Below are 22,918 nucleotides of genomic sequence, written 5' to 3'. Positions count from 1 at the left end.
CTGTTTTTTTTTTTGAGGGGTGGGGGAGGAATGCCTCTTCTGGGTGATTTTTCTTTTCAGGATAGAAAATACTCTTTTTGGATAATGGTTAAGACCCACTGGTCTGTAGTGATAGATTGCCAAAAGGGAAGACAGTGGAAAAGGCGGGCCGAGAGGGGGCCTTACTGGGGCTTCCTCTGTCCTGAAAGGGCTGTCTGGGTGGAGCAGAGGGTCTAGACGTGGTAGGTCTTCTAGCCCCTCTCATAGACCTGGAAGAGGAAGTAAAGGGTTGAGGATTACATCTCACAAAGGTGACCTTAGCAGGGTAGTTCCTATAATACTTGGGGATGGGTGACACCAAAAGATGCTTGATGTCCTGAAGTTCTTTGCTTTTTTCCTTCAGATTTTTAAAAAGGTCAGCAGATTGTTTGCTGAAAAGAACATTGTGGTCCAGAGGGGCGTCCAAGATCTTGGACTTGAAATCCTTAGGGAGGTTCTGCAGTCTTAGCCATGAGTACCTCCTGAGGGCAGAAACGGATGCTGCAGACCTGGCGGGTGCTTCTGCAGCATCGTAGCTGCATCTGATGGAAAGCCTGGCTACCTGTTGGGCCAAGGAATGTTTGGAGGTAATGTCAGTCTTAATGGGACTGTCAAGAAAAGATGCCAACATGGAGGAGGCTTGAGAGACCAAGTCTAACGCATACTCGGTCATGTGGGTCTGACAATTTATGGCTCTGAAAGCCAAGATGAAAGAAGTGTATACCTTCTTTCCTATCCTATCCATATCTTTATCAGTGGGTAGGAGGGAGGCAGAAGGCAGCAGTCTAGATTGCTTATTTGCAGTGGTGACAATCACAGCTGGGTCCGCCAAGGATGGTTTAACCAGGAACTTTTGGTCCTCTGGTACTTTAATAGAAGCAGTCAGGATGCTTAGAGGCTGGAAGCTGGAAGTCTGGGGCCTTAGAAGCTGAGTTGAAGGCATCCAAGTAAGCAGGCAATACCGGGGGTACCGCTGAAGGAGAGGATGATTCTACTTGCAGCAGCTCAAAATACCTTTTTTGGGTGTCAGTCATTTGGGACGTATCCCATTTAAAGTAATCCTTCATCTTGGGTGATGGTCTCACCAAAAGTAATGTCCTCAGGGGGGGAATCCCATTCCACAGATTCCCCATCAGGACAGTAATATTTCTAGGGGGGTGGCAATCTGGGAAACATAAGAAATGGACTCTTCTGAGGATGGGAAGGAAGAATCATGTTCTTCTTCCCTGACTTGAGGGGTCATGGGTGGGAGGGAAGAAGCAGAAGCAGGCCTAGGGCTCAGAAGAGGCAGGGTGGAGGTGGCTGAGGCTGAAGGCCATAAAGGCCTGCATGAGACAAGAGGTCAAGGCCTGCCAATCTGGTGCGACTTCTGAAGAGGTGGAGGTATATTTAGTTTTCTGCTTCTTTTTGGCCAGGGAGGAAGTAGAGAGTGGCCTGGCGTGGGGTTTGGAAAGCAACATATCTGAAGTCAGGATCCCGGCTGGAGGTACCACCGAAACTGGTTCTCACTCGACATCGACGGCCATCGATGTCTGGATAAGCTCTGAGGATGTGCCAGTCATTGGCTGCGAAACAGCTTCCTTAAGGGATGATGCTGTAGTCGACGGATCCGCCGAGCGTGGCTTGTGAAACGGAGCAGCAGGCAAGGAAGGCCTAGGGAACTTGGCCTTCTTGTGCAGAGGTTCTGGTGCGGCCTCCGATGCAGGTTCCATTCTAAGGGTAACTACTTAAGGCGCTGGTTCTCCAGGTAGAGGTTTAACATGGCCAGATGGCTGTGTAAGGTCTTAGGCACAAATGATTGACAAATAGCACAGGAGGAATGATTGTGTTCCCAGCCTAGGCAAAAAACAGACCTGTCATGGGTGTCTTTATGGGTATCTGGCACCCGGATTGGCACTTCCATTTTTTCCCTGACATCAGCTAAAGGTTACAACAGCCAAGTGTTAGCAATAACAACCGGCAAAAAAAATAAGAAAATTAGAAACCCAATGGGTTACTTATCTTTAAGATATGACGTCTGTGAAGAAGCGATCATATGATGCAAAAGTTGTCTGCGGCTAAAAGGTTCTGAGGATTGTGCATGCAGAAGTCAACATTTAAGGCTCCTGGTTTATGGCCCTACGTGTGGCGTCCCACACACACACTGCAACAGTCAAGCTGAAGCTTTTGTATAGGAGCCGACATATGAGTTGCCTGAGGGCAGAAAATCCCACATATAGAGTACTGCAACATAGGAATAGAAGGACATATATGGGACACTGCACATGATGGAAAAGATGGTGTAAAATCCATTGGCTTGGAACAAATTCCATTACACAATTTTACCATACAAGGTAATTTATTTTTGCATCAGAAGAAGGGGGCTGAAAAATAAGTGCCCTGTTTTTTGTCACAAGCATGTTGGTCATGTAGTGTGATTTTTCTGTGCACTAGACAGCTTCAAACATCACATGTGATGAGAGGTATTCAGAAAATTGTATGAAGGGGTATATTAAGCCTGAAAGCAGGGACAAAGCTCCAAAAATAGGGACATCCTGTGCAAAAGTAAATTAGGTCAGAAAAATAGGAACGTTCCATTAAAACAGGGACAGTAGAGGTCTGCACTCAGACCCTTCACCCACAGCCTTCTTCATCCATCTCTTCTATTCCAAAGAAGTCAAATGCTATGATACTGAAACATTATCTGATCAATTTTGTACAAATGCCCCCCAAGTTCTGATAACAATTACTTCCGGATCAAGCACTACTATATAAGAAATACCTCACCATTCCTCCACTGCAAACCTATAACCCCTCGTACCTGGATAACAGTATTAGTAAACCAAACTCCCAAAAGTTAATCCTCACAATATCTCACATTTCACACAGTTGCCATTCTTCCCACAACTGGTACAGCTGTAGAATAAAAATCTAGATTTTGCTGACCTACATATATCCAACAATACCACCTCCTCTCTCTCAAACAAGATGGCTTTTGGACAGATTGCAACACTATGACTATCCTACGGACCCTACATATGATACCTTATTTACCAAAAGACAACCTTACAGGAGCCCTCTGCATAGATCTCACAAAAGCTTTTGACCTCAGTGGCCACACCCTTTGCCTCCCTACCTAGATCAGCATTGGCTTAAATTCCAAGGCATCAATCTAGATCAAAGACTTCCAATCTAAGAGACCCGTCAAGAGTCAAAACAGGCTTCTTCCATACCCGAGGAAGCTGTACTATGCAAACAGGTTCCACAAGGATAAATACTTGCTCCTCTGTTTTTCCCTAACTTTATCATCAAACTTACATTATGATTCCCCCCATATTTCTCTAATTTTATGCACTGGTTACATACATGGTAATACTCAGATCTAGCCAATACCCTACAAATATCCAAACCCAATTTTAAATTGGTCTAGACTATCTAGATGACTGGCTACACAAACACAGGCTAATACTCAACCTTATTTGTACCCATCAACAACTAGGCAAAACCTCTAAATCTCTAGCTATCAAAGACATTAATAATACCACATCCAATGAAACAACTTAAGTACAAGAGCAATAGGACATAACCAATTTTCAGAATCTCATAGAAATTACCAAGAATACTATTAATTCTATCTTGTTGTACACAAGGAACCCCTTCATAAAAAGAAAAAAAAAACAAGCCAGAACTACAAATGGTAAAGGAATCCTTCTACCCTAACCTGAATATGGCCTGACCAGCAATTGTCTCTCCCATCAAAAACTCACCTACTCAACATACTACCAGAAAGTAAACAAGAAGTTTAATAGCAACACTCCCCCAACACAACTGCCAACGGGCTATGCATCAATTAAACAGCTGACCTCTTAATAAGACCACTTCTCTTCCATTGCATTTATCTCTACCCTCTTGCAGCTGGACAACCCACCAAAACGTCCTTGTACAACCTCAGAAGACTTTCCCCAAATACCATCCAAATTACAAGCACCAAAAACCAAGGTGCAATACACTGAGCATGCCTACTTGGTCTTCGCAGCAAACTACTTGGAATCTCTTCCTCTTTACCTAAACAATCTCTCCTCCAACAAACAATTCTGGTCTGAATTCACAGTCCTTCTGTGAAACCCAACTCACTGTAAGTGTTACCAGTGGGCAACATCATCTCATCACCCATTTCCCATTTACTCAACTGCACAGGTTCTTTGTCCTAGAAGATTTTTGCTTGGAAGTGTTCACAAATATATTTTTATACCCCAAGCAGACTCCAAACAATTTTTCATCAGGTAGATGGCAAATACTGGAAGTGTGATCCAGACGAAAGAGGTAACTGAGAAAGTACAGTTGTGTACATATCATAAATGTAGATTTTCAAGTGTATTCATTACTCTTGGGTTATCCTGCTGGCAGGCTACCCGCAGTCAGCCAGAATTCCAAAGTCTAGGTCCGGCGTCGGTTGCTGTCGCCTCTTCCCTGACGTCAGTGCGCCAGGGGTATAAAAGATGCAGCTGACGCCATTTTCTTCAGTTTTTCTTGCCCCAGATGTCAGGTGCCCCAAATTGGTAGGCTGAAAAATATATCAATAAGAAATGCATACACAAAAATAACATTTCCTTCATCTACAAGCAAATACACCAAAAAGGTTATATAGGATAGAGAAGTGCTAATAAGTCCCAGCAAAGAGAAGGGGGTGGTGGGTGGGTAACCTGGACTGCAACAGTGAATACACTCGAACATCTACATTTATGGTAGGTACACAACTGTACTATGTTCATCGTGTTTCACTGTTGCAGTCATTACTCTTGGGTTGAATCCCAAAGCTGAGGAAGGGTGGCTGGGCTAAATAGGATTACGAAAGGCTATGAGGCCCTGCAGAACTGCAGTGGTGAAGCCTGCTCTGGACTTAGAGTAGAGAGGCAAGTGGTAGTGCTTTGTAAAGGTGTGCACTGAACTCCTTGCAGCCTCTAAGATTTCTTTGGTTGGTACTCCCCTGAGGAAGGCTGCTGAAGTGATTGCTGCTCTGGTGCAATGAGGCCTAATGCCCTTAGGCACTGATTTGCCATGTTGAGAATAACAGAAACGGATGCAATGGCCTATCCATTTAGAAATAGTCTGTTTTGAGATAGCCTTTCCTTGTGATCCTGCAGCATATGACACTAAAAGTTGCTCAGTCTTTCTGAAAGCTTTAGTTCTGTCCAAGTAGAAGCGTAACTGCCTGTGTATGTCCAAGGAATGCAGAATTTTCTCACCCTTGTTCTGTGGATTTGGGTAAAAGGTAGGCAAGTGAATGGTTTGATTGAGGGCCACACTGGACACCACCTTAGGCATAAATGTAGGGTTTGCCCTCAGAGAAAACCTATCTGAATGAAAAATGATGAAAAGTTCCACAGCCATGAGTGCTTGTAACTCCAAGACTCGCCTTGCAGAGGTTATGGCTAGGAGCAAAGCTGTTTTCCAGGATAAGAATTTAATATCCGCTGTTGATGCTGGCTCGAAAGGAGGCAGAGTGAGATTTTCCAAAACAAAATTGAGGTCCCAGGCCGGAAATGGTGCTCTCCTTGGATGCCTAATGTTTTTGGCCCTTCTGAGGTACTGCCTTATTAAAGGCTGAGAAAAGATAGGTGGTTCCGTATTGTAATGTGCAGAAATGGCAGAGGCATGGATCTTAATTGATGAGAAAGAAAGGCCTTTCTTCAGCATCTCAGTCAGGTATTGTAAAATGTGAGGAATGTTTGGTACAGACGTGTCAATGCCTTGTTCCTGGTTCCAAGCACAGAATCTCTTCCATTTTTCTGCATAAGATTTTCTGGTACTGGGCCTGCTGGCCTCCAAGATAACATCCATAACAGCTTTTGAAAGAGGAGTGTTCTGAATGGCTACATTATCTGCCATGCTGCCAGGTTTAAGGTCCTGAGTTGGCTGTGCAGGATCTGATTGTTTTGTTGGGTCAGCAAATTAGAAGTTTGAGGCAATATCCATGCTGGACCTTGAGACAAGCTCTTTAGGATTGGGTACCAGTGCTGGCGTGGCCAGTCTGGTGCAATCAGAATCATTTTTGGCTTCTCTTGTCTGACCTTTAGGAGTACTCTGGGAAGGAGAGGTAGTGGGGGAAAAGCATATACTGTTATATTTTTCCAGCTGAATGACAGGGCGTCCACTTTCCATGCTTGCTTGTGGTAAATCCTTGTGCAAAATCTCTGCAATTGACAGTTGTAAGGGGAGGCAAACAGATCTATGTCTGGGCATCCCCATTTCCTTCTTATCATTCTGAAGATTTGTGGATCCAGTTTCCATTCATGGGGATCCATGAGGTTTCCTGCTTAGTTCATCTGCCAGAGTATTTGTTTTTCCTGGCAGGAACTGTGCTTGCAGGTGAACTTGAAAGGCCAATGCTGTGTCCCATAAGGTCATTGCTTGTCTGCAGAGGGGGTAGGAATGAGTACCTCCCTGTTTGTTTAAGTACCACATGACCGTAGTGTTGTCTGTCTTTATTAGTAATTGTCCTGGATGAAGCAGGTCCTTGAAAGCTTTCAGGGCATTTTGAACAGCTAGCATCTCTTTTTGATTGATGTGAAGATGCATCTGGTTTGCAGGCCATGTGCTCTGAATACATTTTCCTGCCATATGGGCCCCCCAGGCATAATATGATGCATCCGTTGTCAGTGTCTGTCTGGCTGTGGGTAAAGTGAATGACAGTCCCTTGTTGTGGTGACAGGCTTCTGCCCACCATCGAAACTCCTGTTGTAGGCAGGGAATGAGTGCAATTACTGTCTCCAGGCTGTGGCAATGCTGAGTCCAAACACTTTTCAGATACCATTGTAGTTTCCTCATATGCAGTCTGGCATATGGAATTAGTAGAATGCAGGATGCCATGAAACCCAAGGCCTGTAGGATTTTCCTTGCAGATAAGTGGGTTTTTGTTACCAATATCTTGAAGTAAGTAGTCAGTTGTTTTTGCTTGTCTGGCATGAGATAAGCCATCTGGGCAGTTGTATTTAAGCTTGCACCCAGGAATATTATCTCTTGTGAGGGCACTAGTTTTGATTTATTTTCGTTTACTGTGTACCCTAGGCCAATTAGTAATGTTTTTACAAACGCCAGATGCTTTAGAAGAGTGTCTTTGTTCTCTGCTTGAATTAGGCAGTCATCCAAGTAGGGATATATTTTAATTCCTTTTTGTCTGCAAAACGCAATTACTGGTGCCAGGCATTTTGTGAAGACCCTGGGCACAGTAGATAAGCCAAAGGGCAGTGCAGAGAATTGGTAATGCATTGAGCCAGCTATGAATCTGAGGTATCTTCTGCAAGATTGCCTGATTGGGACATGCAGGTATGCCTCTTTTAGGTCCAAAGTTACTAGCCAAGCCCTCTTGCCCAGCATGGGCAGTAGCTGCTGAAGAGTCAACATCTTGAATTTTGTAACTTCCAGAAACATATTTAGTATAGACAGGTCCAGAATTGGTCTCCAGGTTTTGTCCTTCCTGAGTACTAGGAAAAGTCTGGAGTAAAATCGTTGCCCTTGCTCTTGTTGTGGTACTTGCTGAATGGCCCTCATGTCCACGAGGCTGTAATTTGTTTTTGTGCTTCTGCCCATTGATTGTGTGGCAGGTCTGGCATGCCCTTTAACCTTGGTAGAGTGTGAAAATGGAACCTGTAGCCTTGGGACACTATGTTCAGAACCCATTTGTCTTGGGTAACCATTTGCCAATTTGATGAAAAAAGTGCTAGTTTTCCCCCTAAGGGGGCTGTCAAAAGAAAACTGCTTGGAACTGGTAGAGGAAAGTCATTGGGACTGTTTCCTGTAAGGCTGTGATTTGTCTTCTCCACTTTTGGAGGTAGGAGCACCCCATTGTTTAGGCCTGTATGAGCCTTGGGGCTGAGATCTGCCTCTTTGTGGTCTGTCTGAGACTGGAAAGGACCAATTTTTAGAAGGCCAGTTCCTGCTAAACCTGGGTGGCTGTACCTGTAAGAAATCCTTGACTGTCTGCATGGATTTTGCTTTATCCTCCATTTTTTTCAACACCTCTTCTGCTTTAGTACCAAACAAAGTATCATGCTGTAATGGTGCATCTAATAATTTTGCTTTAACATGATCAGGCAGATTTTGTTCTTTTAACCAAGCATGCCTTCTTATAACAGAACCTGTAACAGCGGCCCTGCAAGAAGCCTCCAGTGAATCATAACCACATTGCAAAGTATGCTTTCCCACTTGTTCAGTTGCATGCAATAAATCCTGCAATTCCTTGTTCTCTGAACATTCAGTATTTATCAACATTTTCTGTTTAAGTAATGACATTAAATATTGCTGATATTTAAGCATATGAAATTGACAATTTAAAGCCCTTACAGCCAGGGTGGCAGAAGTGTATACTTTTTTCCATCTGCCTAGAGCCCTAGAATCCCTATCAGAGGGGACAGGGTTTTTTGCAGTAGAAGCCTTAACCCCCTTGGGACCCTGAGAAATAGTTTCTGGGTCAGCAGCGGGGTTTTTATATAGGAATTTATGAGAATCCGGAACCCTGTAGTATCTGTCTGGCTTAGCAGGTGCAGGGGGTAAAGAGTCAGGGGACAGTCCGGACTCTGAAAATACATCATCTACAATGTCTAGAACAGGAGGAATGGCAAGGGGTCTGTGCTGAGGTAGAAGCAGGAAGTCTCTGAGCCTTTTCTTAGACTCAGAATAGTCTTGGCTCTCCCAGTGGAAATGCTCCCTCATAGTATGCAGTGTTTCCCCAAAAGAATAGTCCTCAGGAGGAAAGGCTGAAGGAATGGATTCTTCAGCATCAGAATCCTCATAGGGAAGCATGGAGTAATCCTGTTCAGAAGAGGAATCAGAGGAAATAGATACCTGATCAGAAGAGTCATACTCTGTCTCTTGCCTAGGCCTCTTATCAGGAGGGGGATGGGAGCCCCTGATCAAAGTAATTAGGTCTTCGGCCGTTTTGAGCATCTGTTTTTTAGGCATGGAACTCTGAATAGGAGAATGCTGTACTTGTTTCTTTGTCTTTAGAGCTGCTTTAGTCTTTGTCTTTGAAGCTGAGGATGGCTTAATATGTAGTTGTGTAGGTCTGAAGACACCCTCAGAAGCCGATGCCTGCTCAGCGGCTCCAGACCCATCTGAGGGATTGATTTCCGAGTGTCCAATACCTTGAGTTTCCAGGGGCCCAGTCAGCTCCACGTGGGAGTCGGTAGCGGCCTGTGGCTCTGAGGTAGCGGGTGCCAGGGCCTGCGAATGTGCCTCACTGAGAACCGGCGAACCGGCGACTGGCCTAGAAGAGGCTTCATCGTCGGTTTTGGACCTCGGATGCCTATACTTGTCCTTGCCCTTGCGTTTTTTGTAAACTCCGGTTGTCGGCTGTTTTGCCGGCATTATGTAATTAAATCTTCGGCCAAAATAATGAAATGCAAAATCGAACCAACGCTTGACAGTGCGTTGGTTGAATCTAGCACAAAACCGACAGCTAGCAACGGTGTGATCAGGGCCTAGGCAAGGAATACAGTAAGAGTGAAAATCCTTATGAGGTATTTGCTTCCCACAAGAAATACAATTGTTAGCTTTTTCTAACATCAGTCTGGAGCAAGAAAAAAGTTTCCCCAACAGGGTACTTAGCTTTAATGAAGACTTCGGTTCTGAAATTCAGCTTTGAAAATCTCAGGAGTCGGCCGACCGGCACGTGCGAACTGCTTTTGCTTCGGGCACTGCGCGGCAAGAAAGACTGAAGAAAATGGTGTCGGCTGCATCTTTTATACCCCTGGCACACTGACATCAGGGAAGAGGCGACAGCAACCAACGCCAGACCTAGACTTTGGAATTCTGGCCGACTGCGGGTAGCCTGCCAGCAGGATAACCCAAGAGTAATGACTGCAACAGTGAAACACGATGAACATCATATGTTTTGGGAATGTAATGAGTTAGCAAACTTCAAAAATTCCCTACAGAGTACTCTGTCAGAAATGCTGGATTGGCAAATGAGTGTAACTAAGGAAATGATCTTTTGAGCTAGGGCAGGGGTTCTGAATTGCCTAGACTTAGTAAGGCCTTGTTAAGTTTAATTCTGGTGGCTGACAAAAAAAGAATTACTACAAAATGGAAAACAAAGTCTAAACCAACTGTATCTGATGTACTGAATACTGTAACAGAGATAAAAGAAGTGGAAGTGGAACCTTAAAAAAAATGGAAGGTGCAACTTGCACAGAAATAAGTGGAAATTGTAGGAACAATATATGCAGAATAATGATCTGGATAAGGCGTTAGGTTTAAGGAAAGGTAGGAAGTAAGCAATTTATATAATGTTGGACTGACAGTTATACAACAAAAAATAAGGGATGTATAATGACCATAACTAGGAACATATTCATATGGTTTGTTTCTTGTATATAAATGCATGGTTGCTTATGCATTTATTGAAAATTCAAATGTGTTAAAAACAGTAGATGTCTGAATGACCACTGTTGCAGTAGCATTAGGATATAACAGATGTCCAGCTTTCAAAGCTCCAGCTGAGCTGACTAGGAAGACAGGTTTGGGCAACAAGTTGTTCAGAGCTTTCATGCCAACAGAGACAGGGAGGCTGAGCCCTGAAAGTATACTGTTAGGAACAACAACTAAAAATCATTCGAAAATCTACTGCATGGTAAGTTTGCTTACAAAACTGTACTACGTTCATCATAAAGATCACTGCTGCAGTAGCCTAACCTATATGCGCAGATTACCCCAGCTTACGACATTTGAGAGGTGAAAAATGAAGGGTCCAAGAGCCCCTGGTGAATGACACTAGCAAAGCTTGATCCTGACCTAGAGAAGGAATCAAACTTGTATAGCTCTGTAAAAGTATACACTGAGGACAAAGCTGCTGCTTCTAGAATACTTCCAGAATCCAAACCTTTCAAAAAAAAAAAAAAATAGAACAGGCCAAGGCCTTGTTTGAGTGGGCTTTGACCCTGCCTGGAATAATTTTGTTGTAGTGAGAATAACAAAACGTAACAGCCTGTGACAACCATTTGAAAGTAGTCTGTTTTGGCACAGGTTGCTCTTTTTTCTTACCTTCACAAGGAATGATCAACTGATCTGAAAAGGTTCAGGAAAGGAAACAGGAGATGGATAGTTTGGCTTAAAGTAAACTTGGATACCACTTTAGGCATAGAAGAAGGATTATTTCTCAAAGAAACCCTGCTTCTGTGGAAAATGAGACAGGGTTGACTTAAAACTCATCCACTCTTCTTGCAGAGGTCAGAAGAATCAGTAAAACTTTCCATGTTAAGAACCTCAAGTCAGACAGATTAGCTTGCTCAAAATCGAGCAAGTATTAGCTGCTTTAACACAAAATTAAGACTCCATGGAGGAGATACCAGTTTTCTTGGAGGTCTCTTATGCAAAATCATTTCAAAAACATTTTGTCATGAGAATGCACTGAAAGAGAAGGATTCATGGGCAGACATACTGAAAAGGCCAATAAAAAATCCTTGACAGAGGAGTAAGAAAGGCCATAGGATAGTAACTCACAAGTCTAAAGCCAGACAAACATTAGTCCTGAATGTGTGCTAGTTATGTTTCTGGCACCAACCAAAAATCCTTTTCCATTTACTAATATGTGATTTTCTAGTTGCAGGCTTTCTTGCATCCACAAGTACCTGCAGCACTTCCTCAGTAAATAAGACCCTATCATCCATGCAGTCAGTTCAAGTTGATTGGGTCTGGGTGTATCAAATACCCTTGATCCTGTTTCAGTAGATTCATTCTGCGAGGGAGCTTGGGTAATTGCCCCTGGCTACTTCCAAAAGAAGGGAGAATCACTGTTGCCTGGCCCAGAATGGAGTCATCACAACGATCTTAGGGAATTCCATCTGAATGTTCATATGTACCCTAGATATCACTAGAAAGGGTGGAAAAGCATACAGAAACATTCATGTCCAAAGAGAAGAAAAGGCATCCGTCTTCCAGGCCTTCTTGTACAGAGTATTGGAGCAGAAACCTGCAAGCTGATTTCAGAGAGGAGGCAAATAGGTCTACTTGAGGAACTCCAAAAGGGAGGATCACATCCTGGAGGACCCTCAATCTAGTTTCCATTCATGAGGGTCTGCCTTTGTCTTGCTCATCTTGTCTGTTACACAGTTTTGCTCCAATGGGATGCAAGAATGCTGTAGAGTGAGACTGTGCTGTGAAGCTATATTCCAAGCCAACGTGGCTAGTTTGCAAAGGGGGGTATGACCACGTTCCCCATAACAGTCCCTCTGACTTGCTGGACTGTCCTTGGTTTTGGTATGTTCCTGTATTCCTTTTGTAATCTCCTCTCATTTCTTCTTAAATGTCTGTTTACCCTCATTTTGGTTAGACTGTTTATTTTGTTTTTTTGTTGAAACTGGATGATGGGTAGGAGATCCTTTAGAAAATATGGAAAAGGAGTACTGAAAAATCTTAAGAGATTCTCTGTACCAACTTTCATCACACTTTTTTGTAACCTCTGCAGCAGAGGAACTAACAACTAAATCTCTATCCAAACACAAATTTGGAATCTTAGTTTTTACATCATCTGGAAAGTTATAAGAATGCAGTGAGGCAAACCAGTACCAGTGGCCTTAGCCCTGGAACTATCAAATGAGTTGCACAGACACTGTAAATAATGAGCTATGATCTGTAAAACAGAATAAATTAAATTATTTAAAGCACATTTTTCCTCACAAGAAACTGCAGACAAAACATTCCTTACTTTCACAACTGGGCGTAATAAAGTTATATGAACCTGACAATAATCAAAACTTCAGAAGCATAAACTTTTTCCTACACTTATCAATAATCTTCTCATCCTTGTCAGAATGAGTAGGATTGGATTAGCCACATGTTTAGTAGCAGTAGGACTAACTAAAGCTATAACTGCTGGTTCAGGTTTGGGATGAGTCTATAAAAGCTTAAATGACTGAAAACTTTATACACTATCTGCCTTTTTAAGAACAGCAGAATTTCAGGCAGCAACACACACATTCTCAAAACACGACAGAAATAGAGGAAGGTTCTGGAAAATACTTTTGTAACTGGTCATAGTATTTTCTGAGGGACTGAGAAACATCAATGTCCTCCCACTGAAAACACTGGCGCATTCTGGAAATAGTTTCACAGAAAGAGAATCCTCCACAGGGAGGATCAGAAACTGTGCTCCTCCAGAGTCTGAATCAGAAAACTGAGGGGAAAAAACTGTACCCGTTCCTTCATCTTCCTGCCAGGATTCAGAATTTTGGATCTCTTCAAGAAAAGATGCATTCCCCTTTCTTTTAACAGGAACCACTTTATAAGAAGGATCAAAAGCCTAAATTAAAACCTGAACTAGACCCCAGTATAAGGAAATTTGTGGAGGAATAGATACATGTTTAGTTTTCTGTTTCTTATTGAGAGGTAAAATGGGACCAACAGCATGACATGGCAGCAGCTGCTTCACCAGGAATGGGGCACAACATTCTGACTAAACAGGGAAGTCTTCCCTCTTCCAAGATGATGAGTGGCTCTCCCTTGCCCACTAAAGGGACCCCAACAGCTGCAAAGGACATGGCTAACCCCCAGTCCATAATAGCTGTAGGTGCTACACCAGAGGGATCTGGGGTAAAAGATGAGTGGTCCGAGAAACCAGCATTGGCTACAGCACAGTCTCCACATGTGGCTGAGGCAAAGCGTTTATATCATAACAGTGACAGCTTAGGTTGCGAATCCTAAAACATCAACACCCAAGTGTCGAAAGCTAACAATAGCTAACTGCCACATCACTGAATTCTTTCCTCAGGAAAGAATGTGGGTGGTCGTCAGTAAACAAAATACACAAACACACCCCAAACATAGTGGGAGGCTTTGTCCCCCATACCCCCCCTAACTAAATATATCAACTCCAAGATCACTCTACATTGGGGAAAGGGCAAATCCCTGATAACGGCCACACAAATTCTTTCTTGAGGAAAGAATTCAATGATGTTGCCATTCGCTATTGTAAGCGTTTGACGCTTAGGTGTCGATGATTAAGCATTCGATAACCTAAGCTGTCAACAATTCAGTAGGAACCTGAGGCAAACTGCTTGCCTGCTGTATTGGCAAAGGCCGTTTCCTTAACTTTTTTCTTTTTGCGGCTGAAAATTTTAAAGTCATTACAAGTCCCTCTTCGCCATTATTAAAAAAAAAAACAAAAAACAAAAAAAAAAACACTTTAAAATGCTTTGAAAGTGATACAAACAGAATTTATCTACAGCAAAAATGTTTTTCAACTGTTTAAATGATTTATAACTGAAAGGAAGAAAGTGTGCTCCCATTTAAAAGTACAGTTAAGTCTTGTGACAGTCTGTCAGAATGCACACTCCAAGCTAAAAATAACTTTCCTAACATGGAAAGCAAATTAAAACATTAAATATTTCACATGGAAGGTTTTCTCCTCAAAGATAACTTATCTACCCAGCAAAAGAACAGCACAAACCAAACACCAATCCTTGAAAGCCTGCACAATACCACTCATGGCACCCAAACCTGTCTTTTTAGTCAGCTCAGCTCGAACTAACAGTTTGGGTGCATGGACAGCACCATGAAGCTTTGGAAGATGGGATGCTTTGGGAGAGGGCTGGCTGTTATATCCCTGGCAGGATATAAAGAATAGTTGCTTAAGAACTTACCATACCCTTAGATATACTTCTATTCTCATGTTGCAGTATTCATTACAGTAGGGAGGCTGCTGCCTGCAGCACCGACATCCGGCCAGTATACCAAAGTCTTTGGAACAGGAGAGTACGTGTGATGGGTATAAAAGTGATGTCTGCATGTACTTCAGAATTTTTCTGCCGCAGTGAACAGGATATAACCCATATTGCTAAGGCTACTGCAGCAGTGATCAATATGATGAGCATCTCCACAATCTACAAATAAGATACCCTCACGTGGCAATGAGGAGAATAGGAAGTCCTCAGCATATAACTATACATGAAGGTAAGACATTTGGTCAACATATACCAATTCTTCCACCACCAAGTCTGACTTACCCAAACCACTGCAGAGAAAGCTGCCACCTTAAGTCAGGAGATACCCCTGACTCTGCATGGTCTTTGTGGGATGCCTACCTGGATTTTAACAAATCCATGAATCCTTCAACAACCTGAAGAGATCCTGTGCAGGAGACTAGAAGGGGTAGGGATAGGGGTGTCCATTCAGCCCAGGCTGGCACAAGCTGATCAGCATCCATGTGTGTACTGGGTTCCTGAGTCAAAACTTGCATGGTTTACGTTAAAGTTAGTGGGTGTTAGAGACCTTGATTCAGTTTCTTCAATCTCCTCTTTGACAGAAAGTGTAAGGATAGTGTACTCCCAGGCACTGATGATAATAAGGCCCACACAGAGACACCAAGACCATCCAAGAGCTAAGAGGATTTGGCACACAAGGATGTCCTAATTGCTGACAGCACTGAAGCCTCCTGTAGGGGACACATCATTATCAGACACTAGGACTATGCCTCTTGACAATGGTGTCTTCCTGCCAAGGGGGATGTTGGAGTCCAATGAAGTGTTATCAGCGTCCTGGATTCTCTTTCCCCTATGGTGCTTTAATGAACCCTTCCTGGTGGTTAACACAGCATACTGAGACCAAGTATTCCTAGAAAGATTTCTGTCTCACACTTTGTGCTTTGTTCAATCAAAGGGCCACAATGGGTTCAAATAAGCATGTTATGCTTCAAACACAGGCAAAACATAAATAAATAAAAAAAGGCAGTGTCTGCATAGTATCTTGTTTCCTGTTCCTAAGAAAAGTGTCACACATCTATCACTAGTCCAAACACTGGATTTTTTTCCCAAATGGGACGTTTATCTGAACCCTGGAATCAGGCCAACCCAACAAACAGATTATGTAATTGGAGAATCATGCTACTTATAATTTGCAGCAAGAAAAAGCCAGAAAAATCTTAAGGTGATACTATCTAATGTCCCTTTATACCACCAACATCCGTGTGAAAGGGAGTCCACATTGCCTGGTAGAAGAAGAGAGATGAGCTATACAATTTGCACTTGTCACTGGGCTTCTGTAAACAGACGTCCAAGAGTTAGCACTGCAACAGTGAACTCCAAAGAACATCTAATGGTTACTATAGTTCTTTTCTTGTGCAACCTGTGTGGCAACCTGTACATCACAGGTGTAATGCACAGGAGCAGTAGCTAACTGGTTATTTAAGTTCTTTTCTTACGTACCCTGGATAGGAACTTACATGTTGTGGATGTTCAGCACAAGAACAGTAACTAATGGTTGCTACAGTTCTTTCCTAATGCCCTGTTTGAGAATCTATATGTTGTGGATGTTTTACACAGAGTCAATGGTTACAATAGTTCTTTTCTCATGTACCCCTGTGTGTGAACCTGTGTTTTCTAGGTTCATAGGTATACACTAGCATAACAACCACCATGGTGTTTATAAGTTTAGCCGTGCAATCCAACCCACTGGTGTCTCTATATATCATGGGCGTTTAAGAGGTGATATTTTAGTTAGGAAGTTTCTTGAGGTTATGTTCGGAGGTTGGTATGTTAGTTTGGACATTCCTGTCTGCCTCCATCTATCAAAGACTTTGGGACCAGGCCCAGGGTGAATATCCGATTTCCCATTCATCGGTCAACACTGGACCCTGCTTCACTTATATGGGGAGTCTGTTCCGAAGCACAGAGATTCTCTGAGACACATCTGCCTCGCCAACATGATTATTTACATCACAAGCACTATTTAAATCATTGAATCCAGTGGTTTTGATGCTGTTAGTTTTGCAGATGGGCAAAAGGTACATCAGGGCTGGATCTGAGGATGCACTGTATGCCTGGCATAGATAGCCTATCTGTAACCTGAAGGAGACAGAGTACATAGACAGGACTTTAAGGTAATTCATGTTAAGAGTTTGTTTATACCCTGGATTCTCCTGGTAAGGAACTTTTGTGGGTGTTTCAACTGTTGCACATGCTTGGTCAGGTGCATGCTGAAGTCTCGAGCTGAATTTGTCAGTCAGGAAATTTGCTACGTTGTTTTGCTCAATGAAGGTGGCACCACTGACCACCAGTTCAGCACACTGCTGTGTGCTGACTTTGAGGTTTTGGACACAGCTGTAGAAAGCCTTGAGGTTGTCTTTAGCCTGTAAGGCTATCTTGACCTTATAACTGGCCTTGCTGGACTTGATTAGTCCTCTTAATTTCCTGTTTAGTTTAATTAGAGAGCTCCTATCATTATGGGAGCTGCTCTTCCTGGTTTTAGTCATGACTTTTTTCCTTTTGTTACATACTCTATTAAGGTTAGGATTCCACCAGTGTGGTCTGTTTTTAGAGCGTCTTTTGGGCTTACTTCTAGTAGGTACAACAGCCTCTATGCAGCCATTTACATGGTTACACAGGGTGTCTGTGAAGAATTCTGCAGAGGCTGCTGTGAACTTGGGATCGAGAGGGGCATTTAATTTTGACAAAATATCGGTTAATAGGATGTAGTTTGCTTTGGAAAAGTTCCTAACAGGTCCAGGGTTCGCTGGGGTTACAGAGCTTATTTTTTATTTCGAAAGAGACAGTTTTATAGTCCAAGCCCACCAGTGAGGATGTGACATGGAGGTGGTGTGCAACACTGTCCCATATTGGTGAAAATCAGGTCCAGTATGTTTGAACCTCTGTTGGGTGTGCGCACTATCTGGTCAGGGGCATTTGTGAAAAGTCCAGGAATCATTGTATCTGCGAGTATGAGGCGGTATATGTTTCCGATTCTATAGAGGGATAGTTAAAAGTCTCCCATGAAAAGGGTATTTGGTTCAAAGGTGAGTGTCTCCATTATGGTCTAGGTATGAGCTATGGGATTCTAGGGACATAGAGGGTGACCTATACACACACATACTATCTATCTATATGATATCACCACACATATGTTAATCAATACAACCCAAGTTACTGCATTATTAGAACACTTCAGAAATAATGCTAAAGACATCAGATCCATATGACATCTACTTTCTAAAGAAAACTTACATATGGAAAAGCAAGCATTTACAATGCACTCTAAACAAAATAAAAAAAAAAAAAAGATATTCTGCCTAATGAAACAGCAATTAAAATGTCTGCAGGTGGTTTGAACCCCCCCCCCCCGTACTCCACACACTCCTGAAAAAATAAACATATGAACTCTGAAGTCACTCTGCTACACACTAAAAAAAACATTAAATTTTGGTACGAAAACAAGAAATTTCTATTTCTAGTTAGTGCTGGCTTCAGAGTTATTTAGTAAACAGAGCCCCCCCCCCCCCAAAAAAAAAAGCAACATCAATATAATATTTATAATTAAATTAATTTTCATTGATAACTTTTACTTTTAAAATATTTACTTTGTTTCCAGTGACTACAATTTGAAAGCCATACTTCATGGGTTGTGGGGTTGGCGTAATTGTTAAGGTGTTTTAACTCACAGATGCAAGATACACGGTTTGACTCTCACCTTTGAAGGGGAAATTAACAAAGCATAAAATGGCCCACAACAGCAGCTACCATAGTAGTTGCCTATCAACCCCCCCTCCACATACTTTTATCCTGACCAAGTGTGCGAGCAATACAACCCCATTTTCAAATGAAATCTCCATCACAGGCAGACAGGATGCTGCAGCACTGACATGCCAGACTCCTTATCAAGAATACTCAAATATCCAGTGAGGAACAAAACAGCTTCTGCAGCTTAATGACAACATTTCTCCACATCACTGCTTCTTACATGAAAGGTAGTCTTGCTAAAGGATTTCTTACTATAGTTTTCCAGATCAGTTTAAGTAAAACATTCTAAAAAGGCAAAAGCTTCCATGAATTGTAATAAGCCCATCATGTGGACCTGGCTGCTGACTGGCTTTTACTACCACTGAAGAGCTTTACTAATAATAATATCACAATACATACATACATAAATCATTCTGAGCCACAGCTGAACTGCAGGACTACTACAGAAGGTGTCCTAAGACTCGCTAGAATATGTCTAATAGTGCATTCCGACAGGGAACAAGAATGAGAAAAGACTCATGGAATCCATGCACTTTGATATGCCTTCCTGTAGGACATGTTCAAGACTGAGGCTAAGCAGGAAGTATACCAGCTCTTCTGCAACTCACTTACAGAGAAAGCCTCCTGCTTTTGGAGGATATTGGTGTTCTTGTCACTCCAATCATAAAGGAGCTCCTCCTCCTCGCGATCGTTAACCCACATGATCTCAGCAGACATCGCCTCAATGAACGCTTGCAGCTGCCTCAGTTGCTCCATTCGGTCACGTGACATTTTCTAGAATGCAAAGAAAAACAATACAAACTGATCAGAAAAAGCAATTTTCACACATTTGTATGAACCACATTAGGCTAATTAGCATGTGCGTGCACTTCTGATAGCATGTCTGTTGTTCTGTATCACAGATTACCAAATGACCCAAATATCTTTGCTTGTATAGTCTAGAGGCAGGAACATTTGTACACTGTATTCTATAAGGATATGCTTTTATTCACATTCTGTATGCTCATCATATTCCCAAAAGTACAGCTGTGTGAGCTTACTTCTCAAAACAGTGGATGTTCAAAACAGCCTAATGGTTAAGGTGTTTGCATTGCAAACACAAGGTGCAGGGTTCGAGTCTCACAAGGGATAATTGGCTAGGCTTAAAATGGCTAGCAAGGGCGGTTACCCTAGTACTAGTCTATGAGTAAGAATTCTTAAAGGAGTGTGATTTTTTAGTCACGGCAATGAAAGGGATCCCAGCATGCACCCTACTTTTGTTCTTTTATTTATTTATTTTACATTTGTTAACCGGGCTAGTCTAGCTGGATACATATCCTTTTTCAGTAGAGGCCCGAGGAGAAAAGCTCCAACATAGTAGTTAATACAATATAAAAATACAAGTAAAAACAGTAAGAAAATAATGTACATTTTCCAAAATACACAATGATTGAGAAATTTTTTTTTTTTTTTTTACATAGTTGTTAAAAAGACAGCAGAGCAATCAGAAGGTTATTTATAGCTGAGGTATCTTATAAGCAAATAGTAAATAGAGCATTTCAAGAAGAATAAACATGTTTGCCATTGTTGATAGATTTGGACATTTGGAAAGGGGTTGAGAAAAAGAAGTTATGTCCTTACCATAACGTTCCATGTGGAGTGTTCATCTCGCCTTGGTTATTACACATGGGTTCGGAGCCGATCCTCGGCTCCGTGCCGGCCGACTGCAAGCTCTGCATCGAGAAGAAGCTCGAGGACATCTAATACCCACAATCCCCCTCTGCCTTTACCTCAGATCTAGTTTGCAAGCAAACCAGACATAAAGCACGCACACATCCAAACTATATACATAAAGTATATATATACAAACATACCAAAGGTATGATAGTAACACTAATACTGCAACAGCAGAAGGAGAATACTCCAGACCAGACACCAAATCGAACGTTCTTCCTAAGGGTGGGAAGGGTGGGAGTGTAATAACCAAGGCGAGATGAACACTCCACATGGAACGTTATGGTAAGGACATAACTTCTTTATGTGAGAGTGTTCAATCTCGCCTTTGTTCTTACACATGGGTAGCGTCCCTAGCTCCATAACCCTGAGGAACTCAAGGGAGAACGTTCTTGAGTACAGTGGAACCAAAGGTTGCCCTATCCCTAGAAACCCTGTCCACTTTGTAATGGGATATAAATGTATGTGGTTTAGCCCAAGTAGCAGCCGCACAAATAGTGTCTAGTGGTAAGCGAGCTGCATGAGCCAAAGATGTAGAAACTGATCTGGTTGAATGTCCTTTGGGTTTTGTTGATAGTGTTTGATCAGAGGCTTCATAAACATATGTGATACAGTCAGTTAGCCATTTAGAAAGAGTTCGTTTCATAACTGCAAGACCCTTTCTGCTGTCAGCAAAGGCTACAAATAGTTGATCAGATTTCCTGTGATCTTTTGTTCTATCCAAATAAAATCTGAGTTGTCTATGGACGTCCAGTTTGTGCAACATATATTCCAATTTATTAGAGTGGTTCTTAAAGAAGGTGGGTAGTTCAATGGACTGATTAATATTACTAGAAGAACAAACTTTGGGAAGAAAGGATGGATTAGTGCGTAGGGATACTCTGTCAGAATGAAATATTAAATAAGGATGCTTGACAGAAAGGGCCTGAAGCTCAGACACTCGTCTAGCAGATGTAATGGCCACTAGAAATAAAGTTTTCCATGACAAAAATTTCAATGTGCAACTTGAGGCTGGTTCAAAGGGTGGCAACATCAATTTAGAGAGCAACAGGTTTAAATTCCACGGTGATGTCGGACTTCTGACTGGTGGTCTGATATGAAAAGAACCTTTTAAAAAGGCTTTAGACAGTCTGTGAGCCATAATAGGCGCACCACATTCCTCTACATGAAAGTTAGAAATGGCAGCTAACTGTACTCTTAAAGTAGCCGGGGAAGCTCCTTCATGAAATAGTTCAGTCAAGAACTCTAAAACCTTGTTTAACGGAACTCTAACAGGGTCCAAATGATGTGACTCCGCCCAAAAGACAAAGCGTTTCCACTTACTGGTGTAAGTCTTAGTAGTGGAAACTTTATGAGAAGCTACTAAAATATCTTGAACCGCCGATGTAAGTGGAACTGACCTGGCTAGAAAGGGAAGCGGAGCAGCCAAGCTGCTAGATGGAGAGATTCTAGAGATGGGTGAGGAACTCCTGACGAGTGAGTCAGTAGATCTGGCTCTGGGTCCAGCATCCAAGGTCCCCGAATGCGGTGATGCAATAGAAAGGGGAACCAAATTTGACGAGGCCAGAACGGGGCAATGAGAATAATAGTCCTCTGAAGGTTGTTGGCTTTCTGTAGAAACTTTGCAATCAGGGGAAATGGAGGAAAAGCATATAGGAGACCCGGGGCCAATCGTGCACCAGCGTCCCTGGGGACTTCCCTGGAGGGGTAATAGGGCAAAGTAGCTCCTGCATTTGGCGTTCATTGGAGACGCAAACAGATCGCAGGTAGGCTGGCCCCATTTGCGAAAAATCCTTCTCGCAACTGACTGTTTGAGGGACCACTCGTGAGGCAATAGTATTGCCCTGCTCAGCCTGTCGGCTATGACGTTGGATGACCCCGGGATGTGCGTTGCGATCAGAAAGCGACCGGTGGACTCTGCCCATTGCCAAATTCTCATGGCCTCTCTGCATAGTTGGTAAGACCTGGTTCCCCCTTGCTTGTTTATGTACCAGACTACGGACATGTTGTCTGTCTGAACTGCAATGGTCCCTGGAGGAAGAAGGGGAGCAAAGTGTTGCAACGCCAAAAACACTTCCCTCAACTCCAGAACATTGATGTGCAGATTGTACTCCAGATTGGTCCATTCGCCTTGGACTGTCTGTCCCTGAAAGATGCCCCCCCACCCTATCAGGGAAGCATCCGTGGTTATCGTCGCTGACGGTGCGGGTAGCACAAATGGTCTTCCGCTGGATAGGTTGCAAGTCTGTAACCACCACATTAGGTGTGATTTGCATGTTTTCGTTATCAATATTTCGTGAGGCAGTGGAAGTTGTTGGAATGACCATTGTGCAAACAGAAGCCATTGTAGCACTCTCATGTGCAGTCTTCCCAATGGTATCGCAATGAGAGAAGCTGCCATGAGACCCAAAACTTTCAGAACAATTTTTGCCGGGGACTTTCTGGACGACAGTAGAAGGGAAATGTTGAATTGAAGTGCTACTATTCCTTCTGTAGGAAGTTTTAGAACTAAATGACGCATATCTAATTCCGCTCCTATGAATAAGATATGCTGTGATGGCTGTAGCAACGATTTTTCGAAATTTACTGAAATGCCAAGGTGTGTACAAAGTTGTAGGGTGTAATCCCTGGCTTGTATCAGTTGACGCCTGGTGGTGGCAGACAGGAGCCAGTCGTCCAGATACGGAAACACCTGGAATCCTAGG

General features: G+C 42.7%; 1 protein-coding gene across 3 annotated transcripts in view; it reads right to left on the bottom strand.

Moving 5' to 3' along the window:
- The window catches only part of LOC122796716 (desmoplakin), a 1,113,853-nt gene that overhangs the window by 666,035 nt on the left and 424,900 nt on the right, over positions 1-22,918 (bottom strand). For all 3 annotated transcript variants that reach the window (XM_044065413.1, XM_044065414.1, XM_044065415.1), the window contains exon 7: positions 19,113-19,274. In XM_044065413.1, coding sequence (XP_043921348.1) covers positions 19,113-19,274 — 162 coding nt within the window. The remainder of the gene's footprint in view (positions 1-19,112; positions 19,275-22,918) is intronic.

This window comes from Protopterus annectens, chromosome 3.part0 (genome assembly GCF_019279795.1).
Source record: "Protopterus annectens isolate FY-2018-M chromosome 3.part0, PAN1.0, whole genome shotgun sequence".
In the NCBI taxonomy this organism is placed as follows: Eukaryota; Metazoa; Chordata; order Ceratodontiformes; family Protopteridae; genus Protopterus; species Protopterus annectens.
Note: the sequence above shows the minus strand (reverse complement) of the source record. Positions and strands in the feature narration are given on the sequence as shown.